This window comes from Mycteria americana, chromosome 20, assembly GCF_035582795.1.
Source record: "Mycteria americana isolate JAX WOST 10 ecotype Jacksonville Zoo and Gardens chromosome 20, USCA_MyAme_1.0, whole genome shotgun sequence".
Classification (NCBI taxonomy): Eukaryota; Metazoa; Chordata; class Aves; order Ciconiiformes; family Ciconiidae; genus Mycteria; species Mycteria americana.
The window spans coordinates 6,015,210-6,036,601 of record NC_134384.1 but is presented as its reverse complement, the minus strand read 5'-3'; the positions used below and the strand labels follow the sequence as shown (position 1 = coordinate 6,036,601).

Genomic DNA, 21,392 nt, shown 5'->3' with positions numbered 1-21,392 from the left:
GTCCCCCCTTCCCCGTGAGGGGACCCAGGCCGGGACCCCTGCGCTTGGGGGTCACGGTCCCCCCCTTTCCCATCCACGTTAGGGTCGAACCTCGGCATAAGGGCTCCATCTCTGTATAAGCCATGTTGCGGGGGGGGGAGCCCGGGCATGGCGGTGGCAGCGTCGGGCCGGGAGGGAGAGGTTTATTTTGTATATGAATGATTTTTAATGAATGCAATATTAATCCTTGCAGATGAGCAATAAATCATTAAAGTCTAATTAAACTATTAGGAAAAATGAAGCGCTTTCGCTTGTGGGCAGTTTGTTTGGAAGAGCGAGCGAATGCAATGCCTTGGGGACCCCGAGTTGTGTCCGAGCCCAGGGCCTGGGCTGGGATCTGCCTTTGGCCACCTCGAGATGGGCTTTGGGCCCCACCAGGCCCCCCCGAGTGTCTCCAGGGCCCTGGATTTTGGGGTCTGACCCCCTCTAAGACCCCGCTGGGGCCTTTCACTTGGGGTTTAAACCCCATCAGGTCCCTCTGTCAGGTCTGGCTCCCCTCTGATTCCTATCAGACCCCTTCTCTTTGGGGTCTGAGACCCCCAAACGTCTTCAACTCGTTCTAGGCCCCTCAGGTCGGGGTCTGGGCCCCTCCAGCCGCACCCCGGCACCCCTGCCCCTTCCTGCCACTCCCAACATGGCGGCCCCAAGCGGTCGGGCCCCGCCTCCCCGGGCCAGGGGAGGGCGGAAGTGCCGCTCCCAGCATGGCTGGGGCCAGCGGCGTGCCACACCTAAGATGGCCGCGCGGGGGCGGAGCTCGCCGCCCGGCCGGGGGCCGCGCCGGCCGTGGACGCCGGGGGCGGGCGGCGCTGGGCGGTGACGCGGCCGGGGCGGCGGGGCGGCGGGGCCGGCGGGCGGAGCCACATCGCAGCCGCCCGGACGGCCGGAACCACCCCCCGGTGCCACTCCCAACATGGCGGCGGCGCTGCCCCGGCTCTCCCTGCCGCTCCCGCGAGAGGGGGGGGTGAGTCCTCGCGAGAGCTCGGCGCGGTGGAGGGCGGCCGACATGGAGCCGGGCGGCGGCGGCGGCGGCGGCGGGGGCGCGGGGCCGCTCCCGGGCAACAACAAGGCCCGCGGCGGGGCGGCAGCGCCCGGCAAGGCCCGCGACCTGGGCCGCCCGCCGCGCAAGGACTCCGAGGTCAGCGCCGCTGCCGCCGGGCCCGGCTCCGCGGGTGGGGCGGCCTTCCCGGGCGGGGCGGGCCGGGCCGCGCCGCGTCGTCCTCCCCGCCGTGGGCCCGGGGCCTGGCCGTGAGGTGCCGGTCCTGCGGGCTCCGCCGGCCGCTTCAGTCCTGACCCGCGCGGTGTTTCCCAGCCTGCCGGGGCTCCGCCTTCCCCCGGGCCGGCCCTGGACCGGCCGCTCCCGCCGGAGCCGGTGCTTCGGGGACCGGTTCCCCTGGGGCCCAAAGCCTTGGCCTGGCTCCTCAGCACCGGGGCTGCGCGGGCCGGCACCAGCTCTGTGGGGCCGAGAGGCCCCTCTGCTAGGCCGGTTTGGTACCGGCTCTGCCCAGAGCCTGCCTGGGCCGGTGCCGGGCTCGGGTGGGTGCCGGTTTCCCGTTCATCCCTCTCTTCCCCAAGTCTGGGTCGGTTTGACCTGTCTGGGGCGTGAGGGTGGCTCGGTCCCAGGTCCCCAGACGGGCCCGGCACCGGTCACCCTCTTTCCAGGGCTTCTCCCCAGCTTTGCCGGTCAGTACCAGCCCCGTGTGGCGGTGGCCGGGGTGCGGCGGGGGCTGGGCTGTCGCGTCCCCCTGCATCGGGTCGGTCCCGCTGCGGTGCTCGGTCCGGGGATGGCTCTGCCGGGAGGTGACCGACCCCTCCGCCGAGACGCTGAGGCCCCGGAGGGGACCCCTGAGCCGTGGGGGATCAGGAGGGCTGCGTGGGACTGGGTGGAGCTGATTTATCCCACAGCTTTTCCATTGTGTCCCCCAAATCTGGTTTCATTCCTGGGGTGGCTCCAGAGCCGTCCACTTCCATGGGTGTCCTCACCCGGGTGGGTGACCCTCCCCGAAATGACAGGGGAGGACCGTGAGGAGGTCTGCGTGAGCCTGGGGTGCCAGGGAACGGCTCGCAGCCCCGCAGAGCAGCACAGATCCCCCGCCCTTCATGGAGCCAGCGGGTCGGATCTGCCCCTCGCTCGGGAGTGGGTGCCCTGAGATTCAGGAGGGTTTTGCTGTGGGTCCACGGTGATGATTTCCTTAAAGGGAACAGATGTTTTGTGCTCTTCGGCTTCTCCTGGATGTTTTTCCAACCTCACCAAAGCTGCTTGGAGTTCTTTCATCCTCACTATTCACATCTGCTGGCATCCCTCCCATCGGCACTGGGGGGGATAGCCCAAATTTTCACACACCTATGCGCAATGGGTGAGCTCTGAGAGCTCCCTGGTCCCACGTAACCCGCTCCCCGCCCTGAGATTAAACACGCCCTGTCTCCTGCTTTATTTTTTGGCCTTTTGGGGCTCCCAGAGTGTTTTAGAGGTGGTGCAGTGGCAGGGGCTGCCCACCAGCGAAGCGCAGCGTGGCTCAATGCGGCGGAGCTGGGATGGAGATGCAGGAGGTGGGTAGGAGTTGCCTTGGTAACGTTTACGCTGCTGCAGGTACATTTTTGGTCTCTTAAACAGAAGATACAGTCCTGAATTCGCGGGAGGATGAGGTGAATTGTGAATGTCTTGGGGATTTTAGTTTTCCTGAAAAACGTGGTAATGTAACTGAACTCATCCTCTGCTTTCAGGGCTATTCGGAGTCCCCAGACCTGGAGTTTGAATATGCAGATACCGACAAATGGGCAGCAGAGCTCTCTGGTAAGGAACTCGTCTTGATGGATCAATTAATCAGCCATGATTTTCTTTCCTGGTAGTAATTAAAGGAGCTCTGTCCACTCCAGTATCGCTCTATTATTGTCTTTAAACACCTTATTCACGTTAAAAGGGAAGTAATATCATGTAATTAATTTTTTTAGCCTTATGCTGGGTGTGTTTTTTGCATTTCCCTCATTTTGGATAAAACTGCAATTAACGTGGCCAAGTTGCAGCGTTCTCCAATGGCTCGCTGCAGGTCGTTGGAGATTTTCCTCTGTGCTCTTTTGGCAGAGCTGTACAGCTACACGGAAGGGCCGGAGTTCCTGCTCAACCGCAAGTGCTTCGAGGAGGATTTCAGGATTCACGGTAAGACCCTTCTCTTGGACCTCTCGCACCTCTGGGGAGGGACAGGGATCTCCCGAAGGAGACAGGGGGTTTGATGCATTAATGCTGCGTCAGAAAGCTTGAGCTGCGCTCTGACAATCTTCACGTGGTTTGTACTGGAGACCTCGTTAGCGTGCGTGGGCTGGCCCCGGAGCGCAGCTTGCTGCTTCCAGCGCCTTCAGCGTTTGCTGACGTTGATGTCCGAGGTGGTTCACTGACGCCAGGACGGCTGTGCTGGAACATACTGGCAGCAGCAAGAGCATCCAGCTCATTTCCCATCAGCTGCCAGATGGATGTGATTCATCTAGTCGTCTGATGGAAGGCAGGAGACGGTCCATCCGGGCCGATCACGCGTGCCTGGGCGTTATCCCCAGGAGCACAGTGTTCCCTGGGGCAGCCCTGTTTTCCGTCATGCTGAATCCTTTTGAGCTCTTCCTGCGACGTTTGTGTCCACGGCAGGCAGAGGGTGCCCCGTGCCCTCAGCCTGCCTGCTTTGGCTTTTCAGTGCGGGACAAGAAATGGACCGAGCTGGACAAGAACCAGCACCGCACTCACGCCATGCGGCTTCTCGACGGGCTGGAGGTCACCGCGCGGGAGAAGAGGCTGAGGGTTGCCCGAGCCATCCTTTACGTTGCCCAAGGTGACACCAGGCCTCTGCCCCCTTAGTTTCTCCATTGCTAAATCTGGGTAATGGATTGAAGACTACCAATTCAAAATATTTAAAATAATTTTCTTTCCTTGCGTTTTTGATTTCACCTGGGATGTCTGGAAGGAAGGTAATTCTCGTGGGAGCCAGACAGTTTATAGGAGTTTGGTCCAAAATTTGGCCAGCTTCCCCGTGCTATCCCGGCTCTGCCAGACCTGGGCTGCGTTACCCACAGGAGGGCAGTCCCGTCCTCTGCATCCAACTTTTTGCCGTAAAATTAAGACTCTGTTCTTCGTTCCCCCTGCAAAGTGCTCTGGTGGTGTGGGAGGGCCTCGGGATCCCCATGGAGATGGGATCGAGCGAGGGTATCGTTGCAGGCACGTTTGGGGAGTGCAGCTCCGAGGCCGAGGTGCAGGCTTGGATGAGGTATAACATCTTCCTCTTGCTGGAAGTGGGGACGTTCAACGCTTTGGTGGAGCTGCTGAACATGGAGATTGAGTGAGTACTGGGGGAAAGCACTTCAGAAATGGCCCTGGAGCGCCTCGGCAGGAGTTCTTCCAGTTTGTGGCAGTCCCATTCCTGGTCTGTCTATCCCTAATCTGATTCCTGCACCCACTGGAATGACTCCCGTTGTTCTGGGTGGATGTATAATGTAGAAAATTATACCTGATTTGTACAGAAATTCACTATGAGCCATGCTGCCTGAGGCAAATAGAGATGGGTCTGTTCCTCCTCCCTCCATTGCACTGTGAACAGGGGACTCGTTGCAGCAGTATCTGTTCCAGGGTTTGGCTCTGGTGTGTGGGTTGCTCGTGGCAGTTAAAATGTCTCCAAAGGCCCCTCTGAGACTGTTTTCCCTCCGCAGTAACAGCGCGGCTTGCAGCAGTGCCGTGAGAAAGCCGGCCATCTCCCTGGCTGACAGCACAGACCTGAGGTACGGAGCAGGGCTTGGGAGGAGGGGATGCTCTGGGGTTGAGGGGGGGCCCCCGTGTTTGCTGGTTTCTTTGCTGGGCTGAGACAAGCCAGCAGGCACCAGAGGGTGTCCCAGGGCCGTCCCAGCTTCTGCCCCGGCGCCGTGAGCATCATCAGGTTCACTCAGGTCTGCTCAGCCAGTAAATGCCTCTTGTGTTCAGCCTGCACGGCAGGCATGTGGCTGGTCAGGGATATGAAAGCAGTAAAGTATAGGAAAGCAATTTTTTTTCCTGCTTTGACTTGCAGAGACTTTTTTTTCCGCAGTGCCTGAGCGCTGATCCCGTGGTGTGGAGTGGGTGCGTGGGGGCTGGCTGTGCTCTGGGCTGATCCAGCCTCCCCCCAGAGCCCTGGGTGCCGGTGGTGCCTCCATAGCTCATCCCCACCTCTGGTGATTTGCCTGACCTTCTGCGTTTGCAGGGTGCTGCTGAACATCATGTACCTGATCGTGGAGACTGTTCGGCAGGAGGCCGAGGGGGACAAACCCGAGTGGAAGGGCATGAGACAGACCTTCCGAGCAGAGCTGGGTGAGGACCAGGCGCTTGGGGGTTGATGGGACGGAGGTTTCCAGGGCTGAAGAGTGAGAGAGTGAGATGCGGTTTGGGTCTAGGCCTCAGTTAATAGGGACTGGCAGCACTGGGTTGGTTTCTGCTAGGCTGAACCTTGCTGGTGGGGCAAAGGAAGATGAGCAGAGGAAGCCAGCCAGCCTTTTGTGCTGTCTGGATGCTCTTTCCCTGGGGAAAAATTTGAATATTGGGGCTGTCGTTTCTTCTCAATGCAGAAGTAAGAAATTATGGAGGTTACAAGGCCTTGGGAAGGAAGAGAGGAGCTGTCTGGGGTGAGATGAGGATCTTGGAGATGGGGGGTGCCAGACTGCAGAGGCCATAGGAGGATGAAGGGGCTGGTGGTGCCGGTGGTTGGGGTGAGGACAGGGAGGAGGAATGCCTGCCTATCGCTGCCATGTGGTTCCAGGAGCCCCCCTGTACAACAACGAGCCCTTCTCCGTCATGCTCTTTGGGATGGTGACCAAATTCTGCAGCGGCCACGCTCCGCACTTCCCCATGAAGAAGGTGTTGCTCTTGCTCTGGAAAACCGTGCTGGTAAGGAGAAGCCATGGGGTGTGCCAACACGCGTCTTGCGGTTTGATATTTGGCAGAGGAAGGAAGTTCTGCCCTCTGAGCTGCCTGTAATTGCTCCATCCTCTTTTTCTGGTGTTCAGCCGAGTAGTTTGCACCCTATTAAACCCACCTCCACGTTTCACCCCATAGAGGAGCATTGGATATTGGTGTCTGGAGCTGAATGCCAAGGATGGACCCAAAGCAAGGTCCCCGGCTGGGGTCTGCATGAAAGAAAAGGTCCAGACACTTCAGTTGTGGATGCCTGAACACCCTCCTGTCCCTTCTGCCTTTCACAATGACAAGAGCAGCGTGGGGACAGGCAGCTCTTGTTTTCCGCCCTGGGGAAGGATTTGGGACACTTGGAGCGTGGATGTGGGGAGGGCAGGTGGAGAAGCCCCCAGTGCCGTGCGGTGAGGAGTCCCCCGTGCTCAGGGTGCCGTGGTCTCCTTTGCAGTGCACCCTGGGGGGCTTTGAGGAGCTCCAGGTCATGAAGGCAGAGAAGCGGGAGATCCTGGGCCTGCCGCCGCTCCCGGAGGACAGCATTAAAGTGATCCGCAACATGCGCGCTGCCTCCCCGCCCGCGTCCGCCTCCGATCTGATCGAGCAGCAGCAGAAGCGAGGCCGGCGGGAGCACAAGGTGAGGCCGGTGCGAGGAGCTGGGGACGGCGACATTAACGAGGGGCCTGGGGTCTGGGCGCTGGCCTTGGAGCAGCTTGTCCCCAGGGACACCTGCCCGCTCTTCTCTCTCCAGGCCCTGATTAAGCAGGATAACCTCGATGCCTTTAACGAGCGGGACCCTTACAAAGCTGATGACTCCCGTGAGGAAGAGGAGGAAAATGATGATGACAACAGCCTGGAGGGAGAGACCTTCCCCCTCGAACGGGATGAAGTGATGCCTCCCCCCACCCAGCATCCCCCCAGCGACCGCATCACCTGTCCCAAGGGGCTGCCCTGGGCCCCCAAGGTCCGGTGAGTCCGTGGGGCTGACCGTGGGCCAGGCTGCGGGGAGAGCTGGAGCGGGTTGAGGAAAACAGAGGCTGTTAAATATTGAGAACTTCAGCAGGGGTGTGGGGAAGATGGGTGGTCGATCTGATGGTCACTTTGGTGGCTGTTCTCGCGGTGGAGTGGGCTCAGCACCATCTCCGTTATCTGACCGCGAGGCTTTTCCTGACACCCCGTGCCTGGGGCTTTGGTGTACCCAGGCAGACAGGAAGATGTGACTCTTCCCCTTGTCCCTTTGCTGCAGAGAGAAGGACATTGAGATGTTCCTGGAGTCCAGCCGCAGCAAGTTCATCGGCTACACTCTGGGCAGGTGGGTTCCGGCAGAGCCAGGCTGGGGGGCTGCCGATTTGGGGGGGGGTAGTGGTAGAGACTGCTAGGGTGGGGGCTGCCGTTGCCCTCCGCTTGGCAGCAGAGAAGTCCTGAGCTCGCTGGCTGCTTCTTAGGGTGGTGGTCTCTGACTTGCCCATGGGGGTGGCTCAGGTTTGCTCCTGCCTCCACCCAGCCTGGCTCTTTCCCTTCTCTCTAGTGACACCAACACCGTGGTGGGCTTGCCCAGGCCCATCCATGAGAGCATCCGAACCCTGAAGCTGGTGAGTACACTGATGAATTCCTCCAGCCCCTGCTGTTGTGTGGGTGCCCCTTCCCCATCCCCCTGCACCGGTCACAGGTCAGGGCCAGTGCTGGTTTGCCAACCCCTCTCCCGCTTGCTCAGCCCTGTGACGGGAGCGCCCTTAAGTTTTTATCCCATCCCTGGTCTCCTGGGCTGGCCGAACCTCTTTGCTCACTGGCTTCGTCCCTTTCTTACTGGGGTTGTCCCAGAGCTGCGGCCAGCAGCCGCCACACTGCCCATCGACATCGGTCACCACTGGGACAGGAATAACAGAGAGGGACTTAAAAAGATGATGGGACCAGGCTGGGGCTGGTGGCATCGATGGGAGGCGGGGGCTGTGGTGTGAACCCCCGCTCTCTCCCTGTGCAGCATAAGTACACGTCGATCGCGGAGGTGCAAGTGCACATGGAGGACGAGTACCTGCGCTCCCCGCTCTCCGGGGTGAGTGTGGGGATGAGGATGGGACGAAGCTCCTGGGCTGGGAGCTGGGGGCACTGGGTCCTGCCAGGCCTTTTGGCTGTTGACAGGGCTGGGGCTTTGCTCCGCTGGGGAGGGAGGAGCGATTTTTCTGGGGCAGGGAGTGGGGTGTGCGGGGAGGCTTCGGGCAGGAGCTGGAGGTATCCTGCCCTTGGGGTCGGAGAGCCTGGGGCTGAGCCAGGCCCACGGCGCTGGTGGCAGCTTCTGGTATGAGGTTTTCTGGTCTCTCCTGGCACCAGGGGGAAGAAGAAGTGGAGCAAGTCCCTGCGGAGATCCTGTACCAGGGCCTCCTGCCAAGCCTGCCGCAGTACATGGTGAGCTGGGCAGCGCTGGGGTCCCCCGGGCTCTCTTCTGTCCTCCTGGAGCTGATCTGGGGCTGCCTCGCCCTGGGGCCTCCTTCCACTGCTCTGTCCCTTTCCAGTGATGCCCCCCAGGTTTTCTTCCCTCCCCACATACACATCTCTGTTACTCCCTCCTGCGGTGGGGAGGGGGGCCTGTGGCCAGTCCCCCTGTTCCCATCCCCTTTGCCGTCTCTCCCTTCTCCCCAGATCGCTCTGCTGAAGATCCTCCTTGCTGCAGCGCCCACCTCCAAAGCCAAGACGGACTCCATCAACATCCTGGCAGATGTCTTGCCGGAGGAGATGCCGTGAGTGACCGTGGAGGGCGAGCAGAGGCACGAGCAGAGGCACTGGGTGATGCTGGGAGCCAGGCAGAGTGGTGCGGTTTGGGCTGGGGCTGGGCTGAGGCCTTCTGGGTGATCTGACTGTCTTCTGCTCGGTGGTGTGCCAGGAGTTGTGCGTTGCTGCAGGAGCTGGCTGCAGGTGGCTGCTGAGAGCCCAGGGGATGGCAGGACTGTCCGCTGACACCTTTGGGGCTGGCCGGGTGCGGACAGTGCCCCAGCCCAAGGATCCCTCTGTGTCCCCCAGGACCACAGTGCTGCAGAGCATGAAGCTGGGGGTGGATGTCAATCGGCACAAGGAGATCATCGTCAAAGCCATTTCTGCCGTGCTGCTCCTCCTGCTCAAGCACTTCAAGCTGAATCACATCTACCAGGTGAGGTGGGCCAGGGTCCGGCCGCCCTGGACGGGGCTTTGGGGATGGGCAGGACCCAGGGTGGGTCCCCGTTCACCCGCCTTTCTCCCCAGTTTGAGTACATGGCCCAGCATCTGGTCTTCGCCAACTGCATCCCGCTCATCCTGAAGTTCTTCAACCAGAACATCATGTCCTACATCACTGCCAAGAACAGGTAGTGGAGGGGGCTGCCCACCCGCATCCCTGCTGGGTAGGAGGGAGGGGGGTCCCTGCTTGCTTTGCCCCTCCACGATCCCTCCCTGGCTCTGCCTTGGGTGCGGGTAGACCCGGGGAAGTGCCCACCGCAGCTGATCTCCGGTGGGTGGGAGGTGTGGGGCTGCGTGGCCCCCAGGCCAGGTCGGATCTGCGGGAGCAGCATGACACCCCCTCTCCTTCCTGCAGCATTTCCGTCCTGGACTACCCGTACTGCGTGGTGCACGAGCTGCCGGAGCTGACGGCAGAGAGCCTGGTGAGTCACTGCCTTCTCTGCCAGGTCCTGGCACCCTGGGGTGCTTCCCAGGGGGGATCGTGGCTGCGGGGCGGCAGCAGGGCTCCAGCACCCAGCCCTGGCACCCTCAGCGCTACTGCGCTCGACCCCGGTGCTGCTGGGGCTTCGGGGGACGCATGGGGCTGGCAGACGTCTCCTTGCCTGCGTGCTGTGCCGTACCCCTTTGGGCAAGGGTCCTTAGACCAGGACGGCCTCTCCTCATCCCTGCTCCGATCTCTTGCCTGACCCCTGCCTCTGCTTTCCCGCAGGAAGCCGGAGATAACAACCAGTTTTGCTGGAGGAACCTCTTCTCCTGCATAAACCTCCTGCGCATCCTGAACAAGCTGACCAAGTGGAAGCATTCCCGCACCATGGTGAGGGCCGGGGAACCTGCTGGGGCTCAGCCCAGCCGGACCGGGCTGTCGCAGGGCGCCTGGACTGGGTGAGGGGGCTGTGGGTACCTTGGGGTGCCCTTTGTGCCGCACCCCAGCCCTCGCTGGGGAGCGGCAGGCGAGGGAGGGTGGGTGGAAGGGGTGAGGGAGAACGCACGCTGCAGGGAAGGGTTTGTGTGTGCTGGAGGGGAGGGGGTTGGCACGCGTGTGACGGGAGGTACCCGTGTACCCATGCCAGCCACGTCACCCCTCTGTCCCCGGCTGCCGGGCGGCTGTTCCCCGCAGATGCTGGTGGTGTTCAAGTCAGCACCCATCCTGAAGCGGGCGCTGAAGGTGAAGCAGGCCATGATGCAGCTCTACGTGCTGAAGCTGCTCAAGGTACAGACCAAGTACCTGGGCCGGCAGTGGAGGAAGAGCAACATGAAGACCATGTCGGCCATCTACCAGAAAGTGCGGCACCGTCTCAATGACGACTGGGCTTACGGCAACGGTACGTCCTTCGCAGCGGCTGCAGAGCATCCCGTTCCCTGCTGTCCTTCCTGCTCCGTGCGGTGATGTGTCTGTGCCCAGAGCTGTCCCTTTGCTGCTTAGGGCTTGTGCAGCCCTTAGAGGTCTGGGGTGCGAGGAGGGATTTGGGGTGGTGGCATCGCGGGGAAGAGGGAAAGGGCTGGCGGTGGCCGGTGTTGGAGCTGTTGGTGGCTGCCTGCTCCGCGCCCTGCGTGTTGCTCTTTGTAAGGACCCGCAAAGACCTTTCCTGAGGGATTTGGGCTGGCTGAAGAGCCCCCAGCTCCGCTCTGACGCCCCTCTTTCCCTCTGCCCAGACCTGGATGCCCGGCCCTGGGACTTCCAGGCAGAGGAGTGCGCCCTGCGTGCCAGCATTGAGCGCTTCAACTCGCGTCGCTATGACCGAGCGCACAGCAACCCCGATTTTCTGCCCGTGGACAACTGCCTGCAGAGCGTGCTGGGCCAGCGCGTGGACCTGCCCGAGGATTTCCAGGTCAACTACGACCTGTGGCTGGAGCGGGAGGTCTTCTCCCGACCCATCTCCTGGGAGGAGCTGCTGCAGTGACGGATGACGGGGAGGCAGGAGGGGGTGCTTCGGGGAGATCTCGAGGCTGGCCCGCTGCTGAGGGGCAGGGGGAGTGAGGCTTTGGGGGGTCTGTGGGTGCCTGGACCCCCTGTGGCAGGCTCGGGGAGAGGCTGGAGCTGCGGGGTCCTTGCCGAGACACCATCCTGCCCCTCTGCCTCCTTCCAGGCTGTGCCGGGCTCAACCCCGAGCTGAGGGTGAAGGCTTGGTGGAGGCCACGGTGCCCCGGGAGTTTCCCGCTGGGTGGGGGGGGACGATGGCAGCACTGCCGTCACCCTCCTCCTGCCCCCCACCCGCTGGAGCCGAGAAAAGGGGGAGCAGGCGGCGGTGCGGGGAGCAGGGCAAAGCGGGGCGAGGTCCCCTTGGGCGCTGCTGCGGGACAGGGGGAGCGGAGGCTGCCGTGGCAGGAAAACGGTCTGTCCCCCTGCCCGGACCCTGCCTGGGGACGCGGCGGTGGGGTCGGGGGCGCTGGGAGGGCGATGGCGGGGGGGTTGAGGGGCTGACCTTTTGCCGACGGGCTGGGGAGGGCTGGAGACTGCAGTCTTCCCTCGCCCCGCTGGGTGGGGTGGATGAGCTGTACATATAAATATATATATTTCGCGATATCTCTGACCTGAGCGCGTCCGGGCTCTGTCTGTGTCCCCGTCCCTCCTGCCCCTGGGAAGCGGCAAGGGGTGAACCCGGCGATGGGGTGGGCTGGTGCACGGGGTTCGTTGTCTCGTGTCCTTGACCCCACTCTAGTCCTCAAGTCCCAACGATTTTACCTGTCGCCCAAAGATTTAATATTTATCTTGCGACCGGATCTGTTGGCTTGGGGGAGCTGGTGCCCTCAGGGGGGTGCGGGCAGGAGCTGGCAGGTTCAAGCGGGCATTTACCTGTCCCCTTCCCGGAACCCTTCCCAGTTCTACCCTGGGATTTCTGACACCGGCATGCTGCTGTCACTGGGATTTTCTTTGGCCCCTGCTCCCAGCAGAGGAGCCGGGCATTGAACCCACCGTCCCCAAAGCCTGCCCTTGAACCCACCGTCCCCAAAGCCTGCCCTTGACAGAGCTCGCCCTCGCACCTTGCCGTGCCTCAGTTTCCCTGGCAGAGAGGCAGCTCAGGTGGGTGAAATCCCGGGAGATTCACCCCTGGTTTGAGGGGGAGAGGCAGGGCAGGGGCAGAGGCGGCTGTATTTCTCTGCCCGAGGGTGGTGGTGGTTGTGGGCAGAGGGAGGCTGGGGCGGCCCCGATTTTACTCCTGGGATGCGTCGGGGCCGAGCCCGCGGTGCTCCAGGAGCGACCCCGGCTGCGGTCCCTGCCCCGGGGCTCGAGGCCGCTTTCTGGAGGGAGAGGTGGTGTGCAACGTCGGCGTGGCACAAATTGTGGGGGGCTGTGCTTCGTTCCTGCCCCCCACTCCCCACCCAGCCTTGGGGATGCTCGGCCCCTGCCCTGCAGACCACCCCACGGGCTCTGAAGGCAGGAGGCGGCAAACGCAGCCCTTAGTAGACATCGGAGAAGCCGCACGGGCTCAGCCTCGATGGTAACGTGTCCTTAATAAGTCCCCAGACCCTGCGGCCGCGAGACGGGCTGTGGGCCCCATCCTGCCCTCCTCCCTCACAGCCACGGGCAAGGGACGGGTGGTGACGTCGAGCCGGAGCCCAGCGACCCCTCCGAGGTCCCCAACGCTGCACCCTGACCTCGTCCCCCCCGTGAGCAGCACAGATCGGGGGGGATGGGTCCTGAGCAGGATCCGGCCGGGGGGGTTCACCCGCCACCGTCGCCTTGCGATGGGTGATGCACGTATTTCCAAAGCGTGCTGAGCCCCCGCCGGGTGCTTTCCTTCCACCCGGGTGCCCCCCCAGCACCCACCCTGGCCCCCAAAACCCTGTCCCGGTGCAGGAGCCGGCCCGGGGAGCCCGGCGGGACGCTCGCAGATGAGGTGTGAGCCGAGCCGAGCTCTCCATCACACCTCGCTCCCCTCCGCCTGCTCCAAAATGTTCCCCAGCTGTGCCGGGCGATCACAGACTGCGGCTTTTATAGCGCTGCTGGAGCCATAAATAACTTATTAAAAATGTGTTTTATTGTTTATAAATGAATAACAAAATCCCCGCTGGTGAGAGGGGGGGCTGAGAGAGCCAGGGCGCGAGATGTCCCAGGCGAGGGTGGGCACCCACTGGGTGCGTGGCCGGGCTGTGGGCCACGGGGGGCACCCACCGTGGCCAGGCTGTGCCGGGGGTGCCAAGCCCGGTGGGTGAGGAACGACATCCGCACAGGTCTTGGAGCATTTGGGCTCCCTTTGGCTGGAAACCTTATTTTTTGGCCCAAATCGGGCTGGACCGGCAAGTTGGGTGCCTCCCCGAGGGGATCCATGGTGCCCGACCGAGGTTCCCCCCCCCCCCCCCCCAGCATCAGGATGCAGGAGACCAGGAGCTGGGGGCAGGGCGGCATCGCAGTTTCTGGGGTTTTTCGGTACGAGGGGGCCCTCGGGGGTGTGACAGCATCTCCTGGCGATGGGGTGGGCAGGAGCAAGGGGAGATCCCTTCGTGACCTGATTCGGGGCGTTTGCCAGCGGTGGGGGTCACACTGGCTGGAGGATGGGGTGGGACGCGCCGCCGCGACCTGGCGCTTGGAGGGACTCGCGGTGCGGCCCGGGACCCCCGGAGCAGCTGAAGCACCTTGGATGCGATGAGGTGATCCCCCCCTGGACACCCGGGACTGGCCATACAGGTACCACCGCTAACGGGCTTCCTGCGGGCCCCTAAAATGGGGAAAACTCTCCAAATTGACCACTTGTGCCCCAGCACCCCAGCTGGGATGGTACCAGGGATGGGGGGTCCCACCCGCTGGGATTAAAGCACCCCCCACCTTATCGATCTGAGGGGTAACAGGCATGGGGTGGCTACGGGTCACCCCACAGGGGCTTCAATTTAGGTGGGGCCCCCACCCCGTACTGGTTTATCGCCCATCCCGGGGGGCTCCAGCGTTGCAGGAGCTGGCGGCTGTGCCACGGGGTTGTCCTGACTCTTCTTTCCCCTCCGGTGGGGAGCAGAAAGGGCTGCCGGTGGTCTGGGGGGGGCTTTGAGGGCTCCTGGAACATGGCTGGGGGTTTTGCTCTGTCCCCAGTAACCCCCCCCCCCGAGCACCAGCAGCTGTCTCAGCTTGCGTGGGTCTTCCCAGTATGGTTGGACTGGGATATGAAGAACCCAATTTCTGCCATTGCTGGCTGCACTGGGGGAGGTCGGCAGCCAAATTTCAGCTGGGGAGGGGAGCGCTACCCCCAAAACAACCCGGTGCCCCCCCCCCCAGACGTACCCAAGGCTGGTGCCCGCCAGGTCAGGCGGGGGGGGATGCAGGTGGGGGGGCCAAGAGGCTGCAACCCCGCTGCAAACCGCCGGGTATCTCCATCAAATCCCGTTCTCTGAAGGTGCCTGGGGGGGGCTCAGGTTTTCTGAGAGCCACTTTTGGGGTCCCGAGCTGCCAGGGCCAGCCCCGCTGGGGTGGGCTGGGTGTGGGGGTGACCCTTTTCCCTCCCCCAGCAGCCCCGCTTTGACCCCCCTCATTCGGGGGGGCCGACAGCAGTGCGATGGAGCGGGGTGGGCTGCAGGAAGCTCACGGAGATTGGGGTGCGCAGGGAGAGGGGTAAGGGTGACCCCACCAACACGCTCCCAAACCCTGGTGCTGGGGGGGGGAAGGATGCGCTCCGGGGGCGGCGAACGGTCCGTGTCCCTCCCCGGGGGGATCACGTAGCCCAGTTCAGCAGGCTGCTGGTCGCCTCTTTGCTCTTCATCCTCAGCGGCACCAGGGTGGGCGACTTGTAGTCGTGTTCGGGTGCCGGCTCGAAGGGGTGGGTGCCCAGGGCCGGGGGGGGGAGGCTGTGCAGGGAGTAGAAGCTGTTGATGCCGGGGTGGGGGCCGGGAGAAGCAGGGATGCCCATGAAGCCGGCGACGTTGCTGTGAGCGTGGGGGTACGGAGACATGCAGGGGGACGGGATGCTCTCGGGGGGCAGGAGCCCCGCAGGGCTCCCAGGGCCGGAGCTTGGCCACAGGTTGTTCTGCAGCTGGAAGAAAGGACCAAAAAAAAAAAAAAAAAAGAAGCTAAAAGTGAAGCGGGGGGAGGCCAGATGTGGGTGGGGACCACGTCCCCCCCCCCTTGGATCCCACCCACCCACAAGGTGCAAAGCGATGGATGCCTTTGCTCTATTTTAATTGCCTGGGGGGGGGGGGGGGTGAATCCTGATTGAAATCTTCCTCCCCCCACCTCCCCGTGCAGGGCGGCCGTGGGAGAGTTCGGCATCGGGGATGCGTGGGAAGCTGAGTTTTAAATTATTTTTACGCTTTTCAATGTGGTGGAAAAAGGCAGTTTTGCAGAAAAGGGGGGCAAGAAGCACTGATGGATGTGGGGCAGCTCAAGGGGTTTCTTTGGAGGGGGAACACTCCAAAACCTGCCCCAAGGGCACGGTCCCACGGGAGATGGAGGGGGACATAAAGCAGCATCTTCCTCCACGTGGCAAAATGTGACGCTGCATCTTTCCCCCTTTTCCACCCGGCGCCACGTGCTTTTCCCAAGGGTGGATGGAACCGCAGGGCCCGTGGGAGAGAAGGGGCAAAAATGGGTGACGTGGGTCGCCCCATGGGGACCCCGGGTGCAATGGGACGGGACCCCTGCCCTGGGGGGGAGAAGGGGCTGGGGCAGGCAGCCGCCGCGGCATCTCTCACCTCCTGGATTTTCCCGTATCGTTCCCGTTTCCGCCATTTGGCCCGTCGGTTCTGGAACCAGACCTGGGGGATGGAGGAGGGGGCTGAGGCGCAGGGACCCCTGCCCGCTCGGGTGAGACGGGCAGCCCTCTGCCCGGGTCTGCGCTCATCTTCCCGGCAGGAAAAGAGCCCTAACCCGATGCCCCAGCATCCCGGTAAACTGGAGATGAACGGAGGAAGCTGCCCTTGTGCACAGCCCTGTTCGAGCTCAGCAGCCTTTTTCTCTATCAAGAGCAGAAACACCTTGGAAAATAAGCAGTCCCGCTGCGTGCAGGGTCCTTGTCTCTCCCTTGTGCTTCTGGGCTTCGTTTACCCCAGGTTTTGATGCCGAATGAGGCTCTTTGGGTCCTGCGTGGCCATGATGACCCACCTGCACATCCCCTCTGTGCTGCTGGCTGGGGCTGGGGACCGGAGCTGGCTGGGGCGGTGACGGCTCCAGCAGCATCTCCCGGAGAGGAGGAGGGGGTACTGGGATGCTCGCCACGGGGCTCTCACGGTTTCAGGTAATTTCATCTAAATCCACCCCAAATCAGGGCTCGGAGCTGGCTCAGAGGCCTCGGTGGGCGAGGCGTGGTTGCGGGCTCGGGGTGCGTGTTCCCTGCCCGTGCCTTATCCGTAGCTCCTGCCCCACGGGGAGGGCAGCACCCAGGACACGGTGGCTTGAGGCACCCAGCACCCGATGGGTGCTTCCTGCTGGCTTCATTACCCACCCGCCTTCGCTTTCCTCCCCACCATGTGCCCCCTCCAGCCGCCTCTTCCCCCCAGGAGCCTCAAACCACACGGAGACGCCTCTGGAAGGAGCTCGCTGGCCTGACGTAGGCATGATGCCGGCGGAGCTGGGGCAGCGAGGGAAGGCCTTATCCTGCCCCACGTCCTGGGACGCGCTGTCCCCAGCCCCATCCACGCTTAGCCCCCGGGGACCCCTCTCCTGGGGTGGCAGCTCCATCGCTGCTAGTCCTGGGCTGGAGGGAGCCGAGCTGGGGGAGGCTGGGCGGGGGGGGGAGGTTGGCAATGACCTCCCAAATTTTGGCTCTTCCCACCCCTTGGGTGCTGCAGAGAGGGGACAAGGGGAGAACTGGAGAGCTCAGAGAGGCAACCGGCACCCGCACCCTGTGGCGGTGGGTGAAGCGAGCGCTTGGGCTGGGATTTCCCCTCTGGGGCTTAGCAAAATCCTCCTGGGAAAACCAGCTTCTAACTCCGCGTCACCCTGCGGAGGAGGAGAAAGCATCCTCCAGCTCTGCCGGCACCACCCGGGGCGGCCGTGCTCATCCCTACGGGAGCCAGGGACCCGTGCCCGTACCTGCACCCTGGCTTCCGTCAGGTCTGTCCGTAGTGCCAGCTGCTCACGGGCGTAGACATCGGGGTAATGTGTCTTCTGGAAGACCTTCTCCAGCTCCTCCAGCTGGAACGTGCTGAAGGTCGTCCTGTTCCTTCGCTTCTTGCTCTTGCTCTTGCCCAGGGGCTCGGGGAGCTCGGGGACCCCGTGCTCCCGTAGGCTGCCCAGGGGTGCTGCCAGCGGGCACCCCAGCTCCCCCGGGGCTTTCACGGGGAGCCGGCAGGCTGCGGGCATCGCCTGGTACCCGCCTTTGCATCCCTTCTCGCTGCCTGGCAGGGCGAGAGGCACAAGATGGGGTGGTGTTAACGGTGTTAATGAAGCAAAGAGCCCCTCGAGCCCGCGGCCCCAAACCTCCCCTCCCATCCCTGCAGGACCCGAGGCCCCGGGCACAGTCACCCCGGGGGGGATGCGGGGGAACAGTCCCAGGAGAAAGGGGCTCGGTGCAGGCACACAGCGGTCAAATCGAGTGCCGGGGAGGGGAAAATCCCCGCTCCCTGGGGGAGCTGCGAGCTGGTGCTGCTCCCCGAGGGTGTGGGAGGGAAACCTGGCCGGAGCGGTGGGTGCGTGGGAACCCATGGCTGGGGCTTCTGCTCGGGGACCCTCTTGGATGCTGCCACCAAGGGATGTGGGGTGGGCGAGGGGGAACAGATGAGCACGGGATCATCTTGCAGACAGGGCTTTGCTCAGCTCTCCTCGTCCCTCTCCTCGTCCCTCTCCTCGTCCCTCTCCTCGTCCCTCTCCTCCCGCTCCCTTCCAGCACAGGCTGACACCTCCGCCCTGCTCAGCTGCGCCTGGGGCAGAGACATCGGATCCACCAGTAACCCCAGCCCGCCCCGGCGCTGGGCCGTATCCAGACCCCCGCACTTGAGCTCGGTTCAAGGGGAGCCTCTGCCTGCCCCTGGGCCAGCACTTCCCTGTAGCTGTAACTCTCAGGAAACCATTTGGAAAGGAGTTAAAAATATTCCCCCCCCCCCCCCCCCCGCTTTTTGCTCAAGAAAAGCTCCCCTTCCCCACCCTCCCATGGGGCCAGGAGGGGCAGAGCAAGAAATTTGGGGGTTCCCCCCTTCCCCTCGCTGCTGTAGCATCTCTGGGGTGTCTCATGAAATGGGTTCAAGGAGATAAGTCACTGCCATGCGTTTCGGAGGTCGCCTCTGTCCCCCGGGAGGGATGTTTGTCCCCATGCTGGGACACATGGAGCTCAGCGGCTCTGGCCGATGCCGGGTGCTGCCGGGACCCTGCGGAGCTGCACTGGCGAAGGGAGAACCGAAGGGGAGACTTAGCAGATGGGGGGGACGGCCTGGGGACCCCAGCAGCCAGGGGGACACAGGGACTTCACCCAGGAAGGAGATGACCTGAAAATGCTGGGTTTTGCCCTTTTTTCACTCCCACCCCGAGCACCATCTCCAGAGACGGGCTTGCTGCAGGTGGAGATCACCGGCCCCCTCGGAGCGGCAGGATCAGGCCCATGGCCAGGCCCTGGGCACAGCGCAGTGCTCGGGGCCGGCGAGGGGGGAAATCGCCTCCTTCGGGATGGATCCTCCTTCCCAGCCTGTTAACCATCAGATCCCGGTGGAGCGGGGTGCGGGGTCCCCATCCCTGCAGAACCACCCGCGGCTCCGCACCTCCTAAACCAGCCCCTGCCGTGGCCTTTTCCAGACTTTCGGTTTTGATTTTTCGTTGTTTCCTAATTAAGGCAATTTGGGGGTTACAGCGTGGAGCCGAGAGCTGAGGTCCAGCTGCTTTGAATTAATGGGAAAATGTTATCTGGGGGGGGGTTTGGGGAGGCCATTGCTCCCCATCACTCTTGGTAGCGACCTGTCTACGTGCCCGGCGGTGGGTAACAGCGAAGGGATGAGGCCAAATTGCCATTTCCTCCCCGCTTTGTCCTCCGAAAGGCTCGGCCGCCAGGCCAGTGGGTTTTACTGAAAAAAAACAAGCCCCACCAAGGAGCGGAGCAAAGGCAAAAAATGCCAACGTGATCAAAAATAAGGAAAAATGACTGAAAAAAAAAATCCCGCTGCACTAAGCGGTCCGATAAATGCGTCGGGTTTGGGGTTTTTTCCCCCTTTTCAAAGGCGACGTGCCGCATTTCCGAGCGACCCGCGGGTTTCGGCGTTGGAGACAAATAAATAAATGGCCAGAAAGAAGGAGAAGGCAGGAAGGGAGCAGGATATGGGCGCATAGCTAAATAAACACGGCGTCGCAGGGGGACAAAGAGGATGGGAAAAAGGGAAGATAGAGATATTCCCCCCCCCTCCCCAAACTGACACCCCCTGAAAGATTTGGCGGCGCTGGGGAAGGCAGCAGCTGGGGAGCAGCTGTACAATTCTTGGGTTAACCGGGAGGGGAAAGGAGAACTCAAAGGGATCATTAGCGAAGGGATGGGGGCACTGAAAGGGCTCCTGGGAACCGGGGGAGACACCGCAGCCGCCAGCGAAAGCCACCCCCGGGGACGGCAGCATCCCGCCCGCCGCACCGGGAGCAGGTAAGCGCGGTGGAGGGCACCGGCCCGGTGTCCCCGGGGCTTTTTCTACCTGTTCCCCCCGGCCGGGAGCGGGGCGGCTTTGCCAGGCCTCACCTGGTTCCCATTACACCCGCGGCGCTGCCTTTTTCTTCTTATATTAAAGCGAAGGGGGTGGGGTGGGGATAAAAGGCCCGTGGGAGCGGGGAGCCCCGGAGGGACGGGACGAGCCCGGTCAGCCCCGGCCGGAGCCCCCGACGGCCCCGGCCGGGAGGGAAAGTGCGAGGGAGCGGCGGGTGTTGCTCGGCCGGTGGAAGCGATGGGGAGAGCCCCGGGGAAGCGCCTCGTCCTGCCCGAGCCTGGAGAGGGGAGCGGAGCCCCGGCGGGCAGCGGCCGGGAGCCCCGGGAGCCGGGCACCGGGGAGCGGTGTGGCCCGGGAGCCCCGGAGCTGGGCACCCCGGAGCCGGGGAACCGGGAGCCCCGGAGCCGGGCACCGGGGAGCCCCGTGCTCTGCGAGCCCCGTGCTCTGCAAGCCCCGCGGCCCGGCCTCCCGGGCCGGGAGCTGCCGGGGCCCGGAGCCCCGGGCCCGTCCGTGCGGCCGGTGCGCCGGTTGCTCCCGCTGGTCCTATCCGGTGAGGCCCGGGCACGGGAGGTGGCGGCCGGACGCGCCTTTCCAGCCTCCTCCGAGGGACGGGGCCGTTCTCCGTCCCCGGTACCGGGCTCCGTCCCCGTCGGGACCCGCCGCTCCTCCGCCCGGGGCGAGGCGGGCCCGGGCCGGTCCCCGCCGTCGAGGCAGCGGGGCCGGGTCTCTCCCACCGCCTCTTCTCCCTCTTTCCTTTCCCCCCCGGTTCTGGAGGGCGGGAACGATCCCGGAGACCTCGGTCTCTGTCGCGACACGGTCCCGGCTGCCCGACACACGGGAGCACCGGCCCGGCCCTTGCCGGCTCCCCGGCTCCCGTCGGGGGATGCGCTGGCGGTCTCCGCTCCGACGGGGCCATGTCGCGACAGCAGCCGCCTGGGTGAAGCCGGGGGGGAGCGTGTCGGCGACAGGACGCTCTGGGGAGGGGGGGGGGGGGGGCAGGGCTGGGGGTGCCGGCAGGTCCCGAGGGCAGCGGCGGGATCAGGCCCCGGCCGGGGGTAGAGAGGAGGAAAGAGAAGCAGAAGGGGCCGGGGAGGGGGATGGCGGCCCCGGCGCCCCCCATCCACCCGCCGCTCGCCCCGGTACCTGCAGCCCCGGCCGGGTAGAAGGGCTTCCCATGGACGGCCGCGGCGAGGGGGCCCGGGCTGGCGACCCCCAGGTACCGGGGCTCTGCCTTGTCCGGCGGGCAGCGGGCCGGGCGGGGGCTGAGCGGCGGCGGCTGCCGGGGGGGTCCCGGTGGACCGACCGTGAAGGCGGTGGGAGCCCGGGGGAGCCCCGGGGGGGGTCCGGCCCGGCGAGGCGGGGGAAAGGCCGGGCAGCCCGGTGCCTCCATGCCGCAGGTTGGAGGGAACGGGGGGCGGCCGGCGGGGAGCGGATTTTGTGCGGGGGGCCGGGGAGGAGGGGGATGGTGGCGATGGGAAGGGAGGGATCGCCAAGCACCCCCCCCCATCCACACCCACACCCACTCGCACACCCCAGCCCACTTCCCCCACTCCACAGCCAGTCACGTGCGTCCTCCCAGCCACTTCGTTAACCCTCTAATCCCAAATCCCCCCCCCAGCCCCAAGGTCCCGTTCCCGAGTGGGTCGGCCCACGGCAGCAGTCCCCCGCCATCCCCAAGGCAGGGGCCGTGGGGGGAGCCCTGCTCCTC

General features: G+C 63.8%; 2 protein-coding genes across 3 annotated transcripts; one reads left to right on the top strand and one right to left on the bottom strand.

Annotated features, from left to right (window-relative positions):
* Window positions 1–873: 873 nt before the first annotated feature.
* STRIP1 (striatin interacting protein 1) lies at window positions 874–11,682 on the top strand. 2 transcript variants are annotated; one of them, XM_075521660.1, is made up of 21 exons: window positions 874–1,000; window positions 2,761–2,830; window positions 3,119–3,193; window positions 3,717–3,851; window positions 4,235–4,355; window positions 4,723–4,791; window positions 5,247–5,353; window positions 5,799–5,926; window positions 6,399–6,581; window positions 6,696–6,913; window positions 7,191–7,256; window positions 7,473–7,536; window positions 7,926–7,997; window positions 8,273–8,347; window positions 8,582–8,679; window positions 8,960–9,086; window positions 9,179–9,279; window positions 9,507–9,573; window positions 9,861–9,965; window positions 10,269–10,473; window positions 10,805–11,682. In XM_075521660.1, exons 1-21 carry the CDS (start codon window positions 950–952, stop codon window positions 11,050–11,052), a joined length of 2,385 nt encoding a protein of 794 aa, XP_075377775.1. In that variant the 5' UTR covers window positions 874–949; the 3' UTR covers window positions 11,053–11,682. The 2 variants fall into 2 exon arrangements, with proteins under 2 accessions (XP_075377775.1, XP_075377774.1); XM_075521659.1 differs by lacking the exon at window positions 874–1,000 and adding an exon at window positions 1,014–1,174.
* A 3,108-nt stretch (window positions 11,683–14,790) lies between these two features.
* Window positions 14,791–21,191, bottom strand: ALX3 (ALX homeobox 3). The gene is made up of 4 exons (XM_075521857.1): window positions 20,828–21,191; window positions 17,106–17,410; window positions 15,767–15,829; window positions 14,791–15,108 (listed from the first exon to the last, which is right to left on the bottom strand). The coding sequence occupies exons 1-4, from the start codon at window positions 21,189–21,191 to the stop codon at window positions 14,791–14,793; spliced, it is 1,050 nt and encodes a 349-aa protein (XP_075377972.1).
* Window positions 21,192–21,392: the final 201 nt, after the last annotated feature.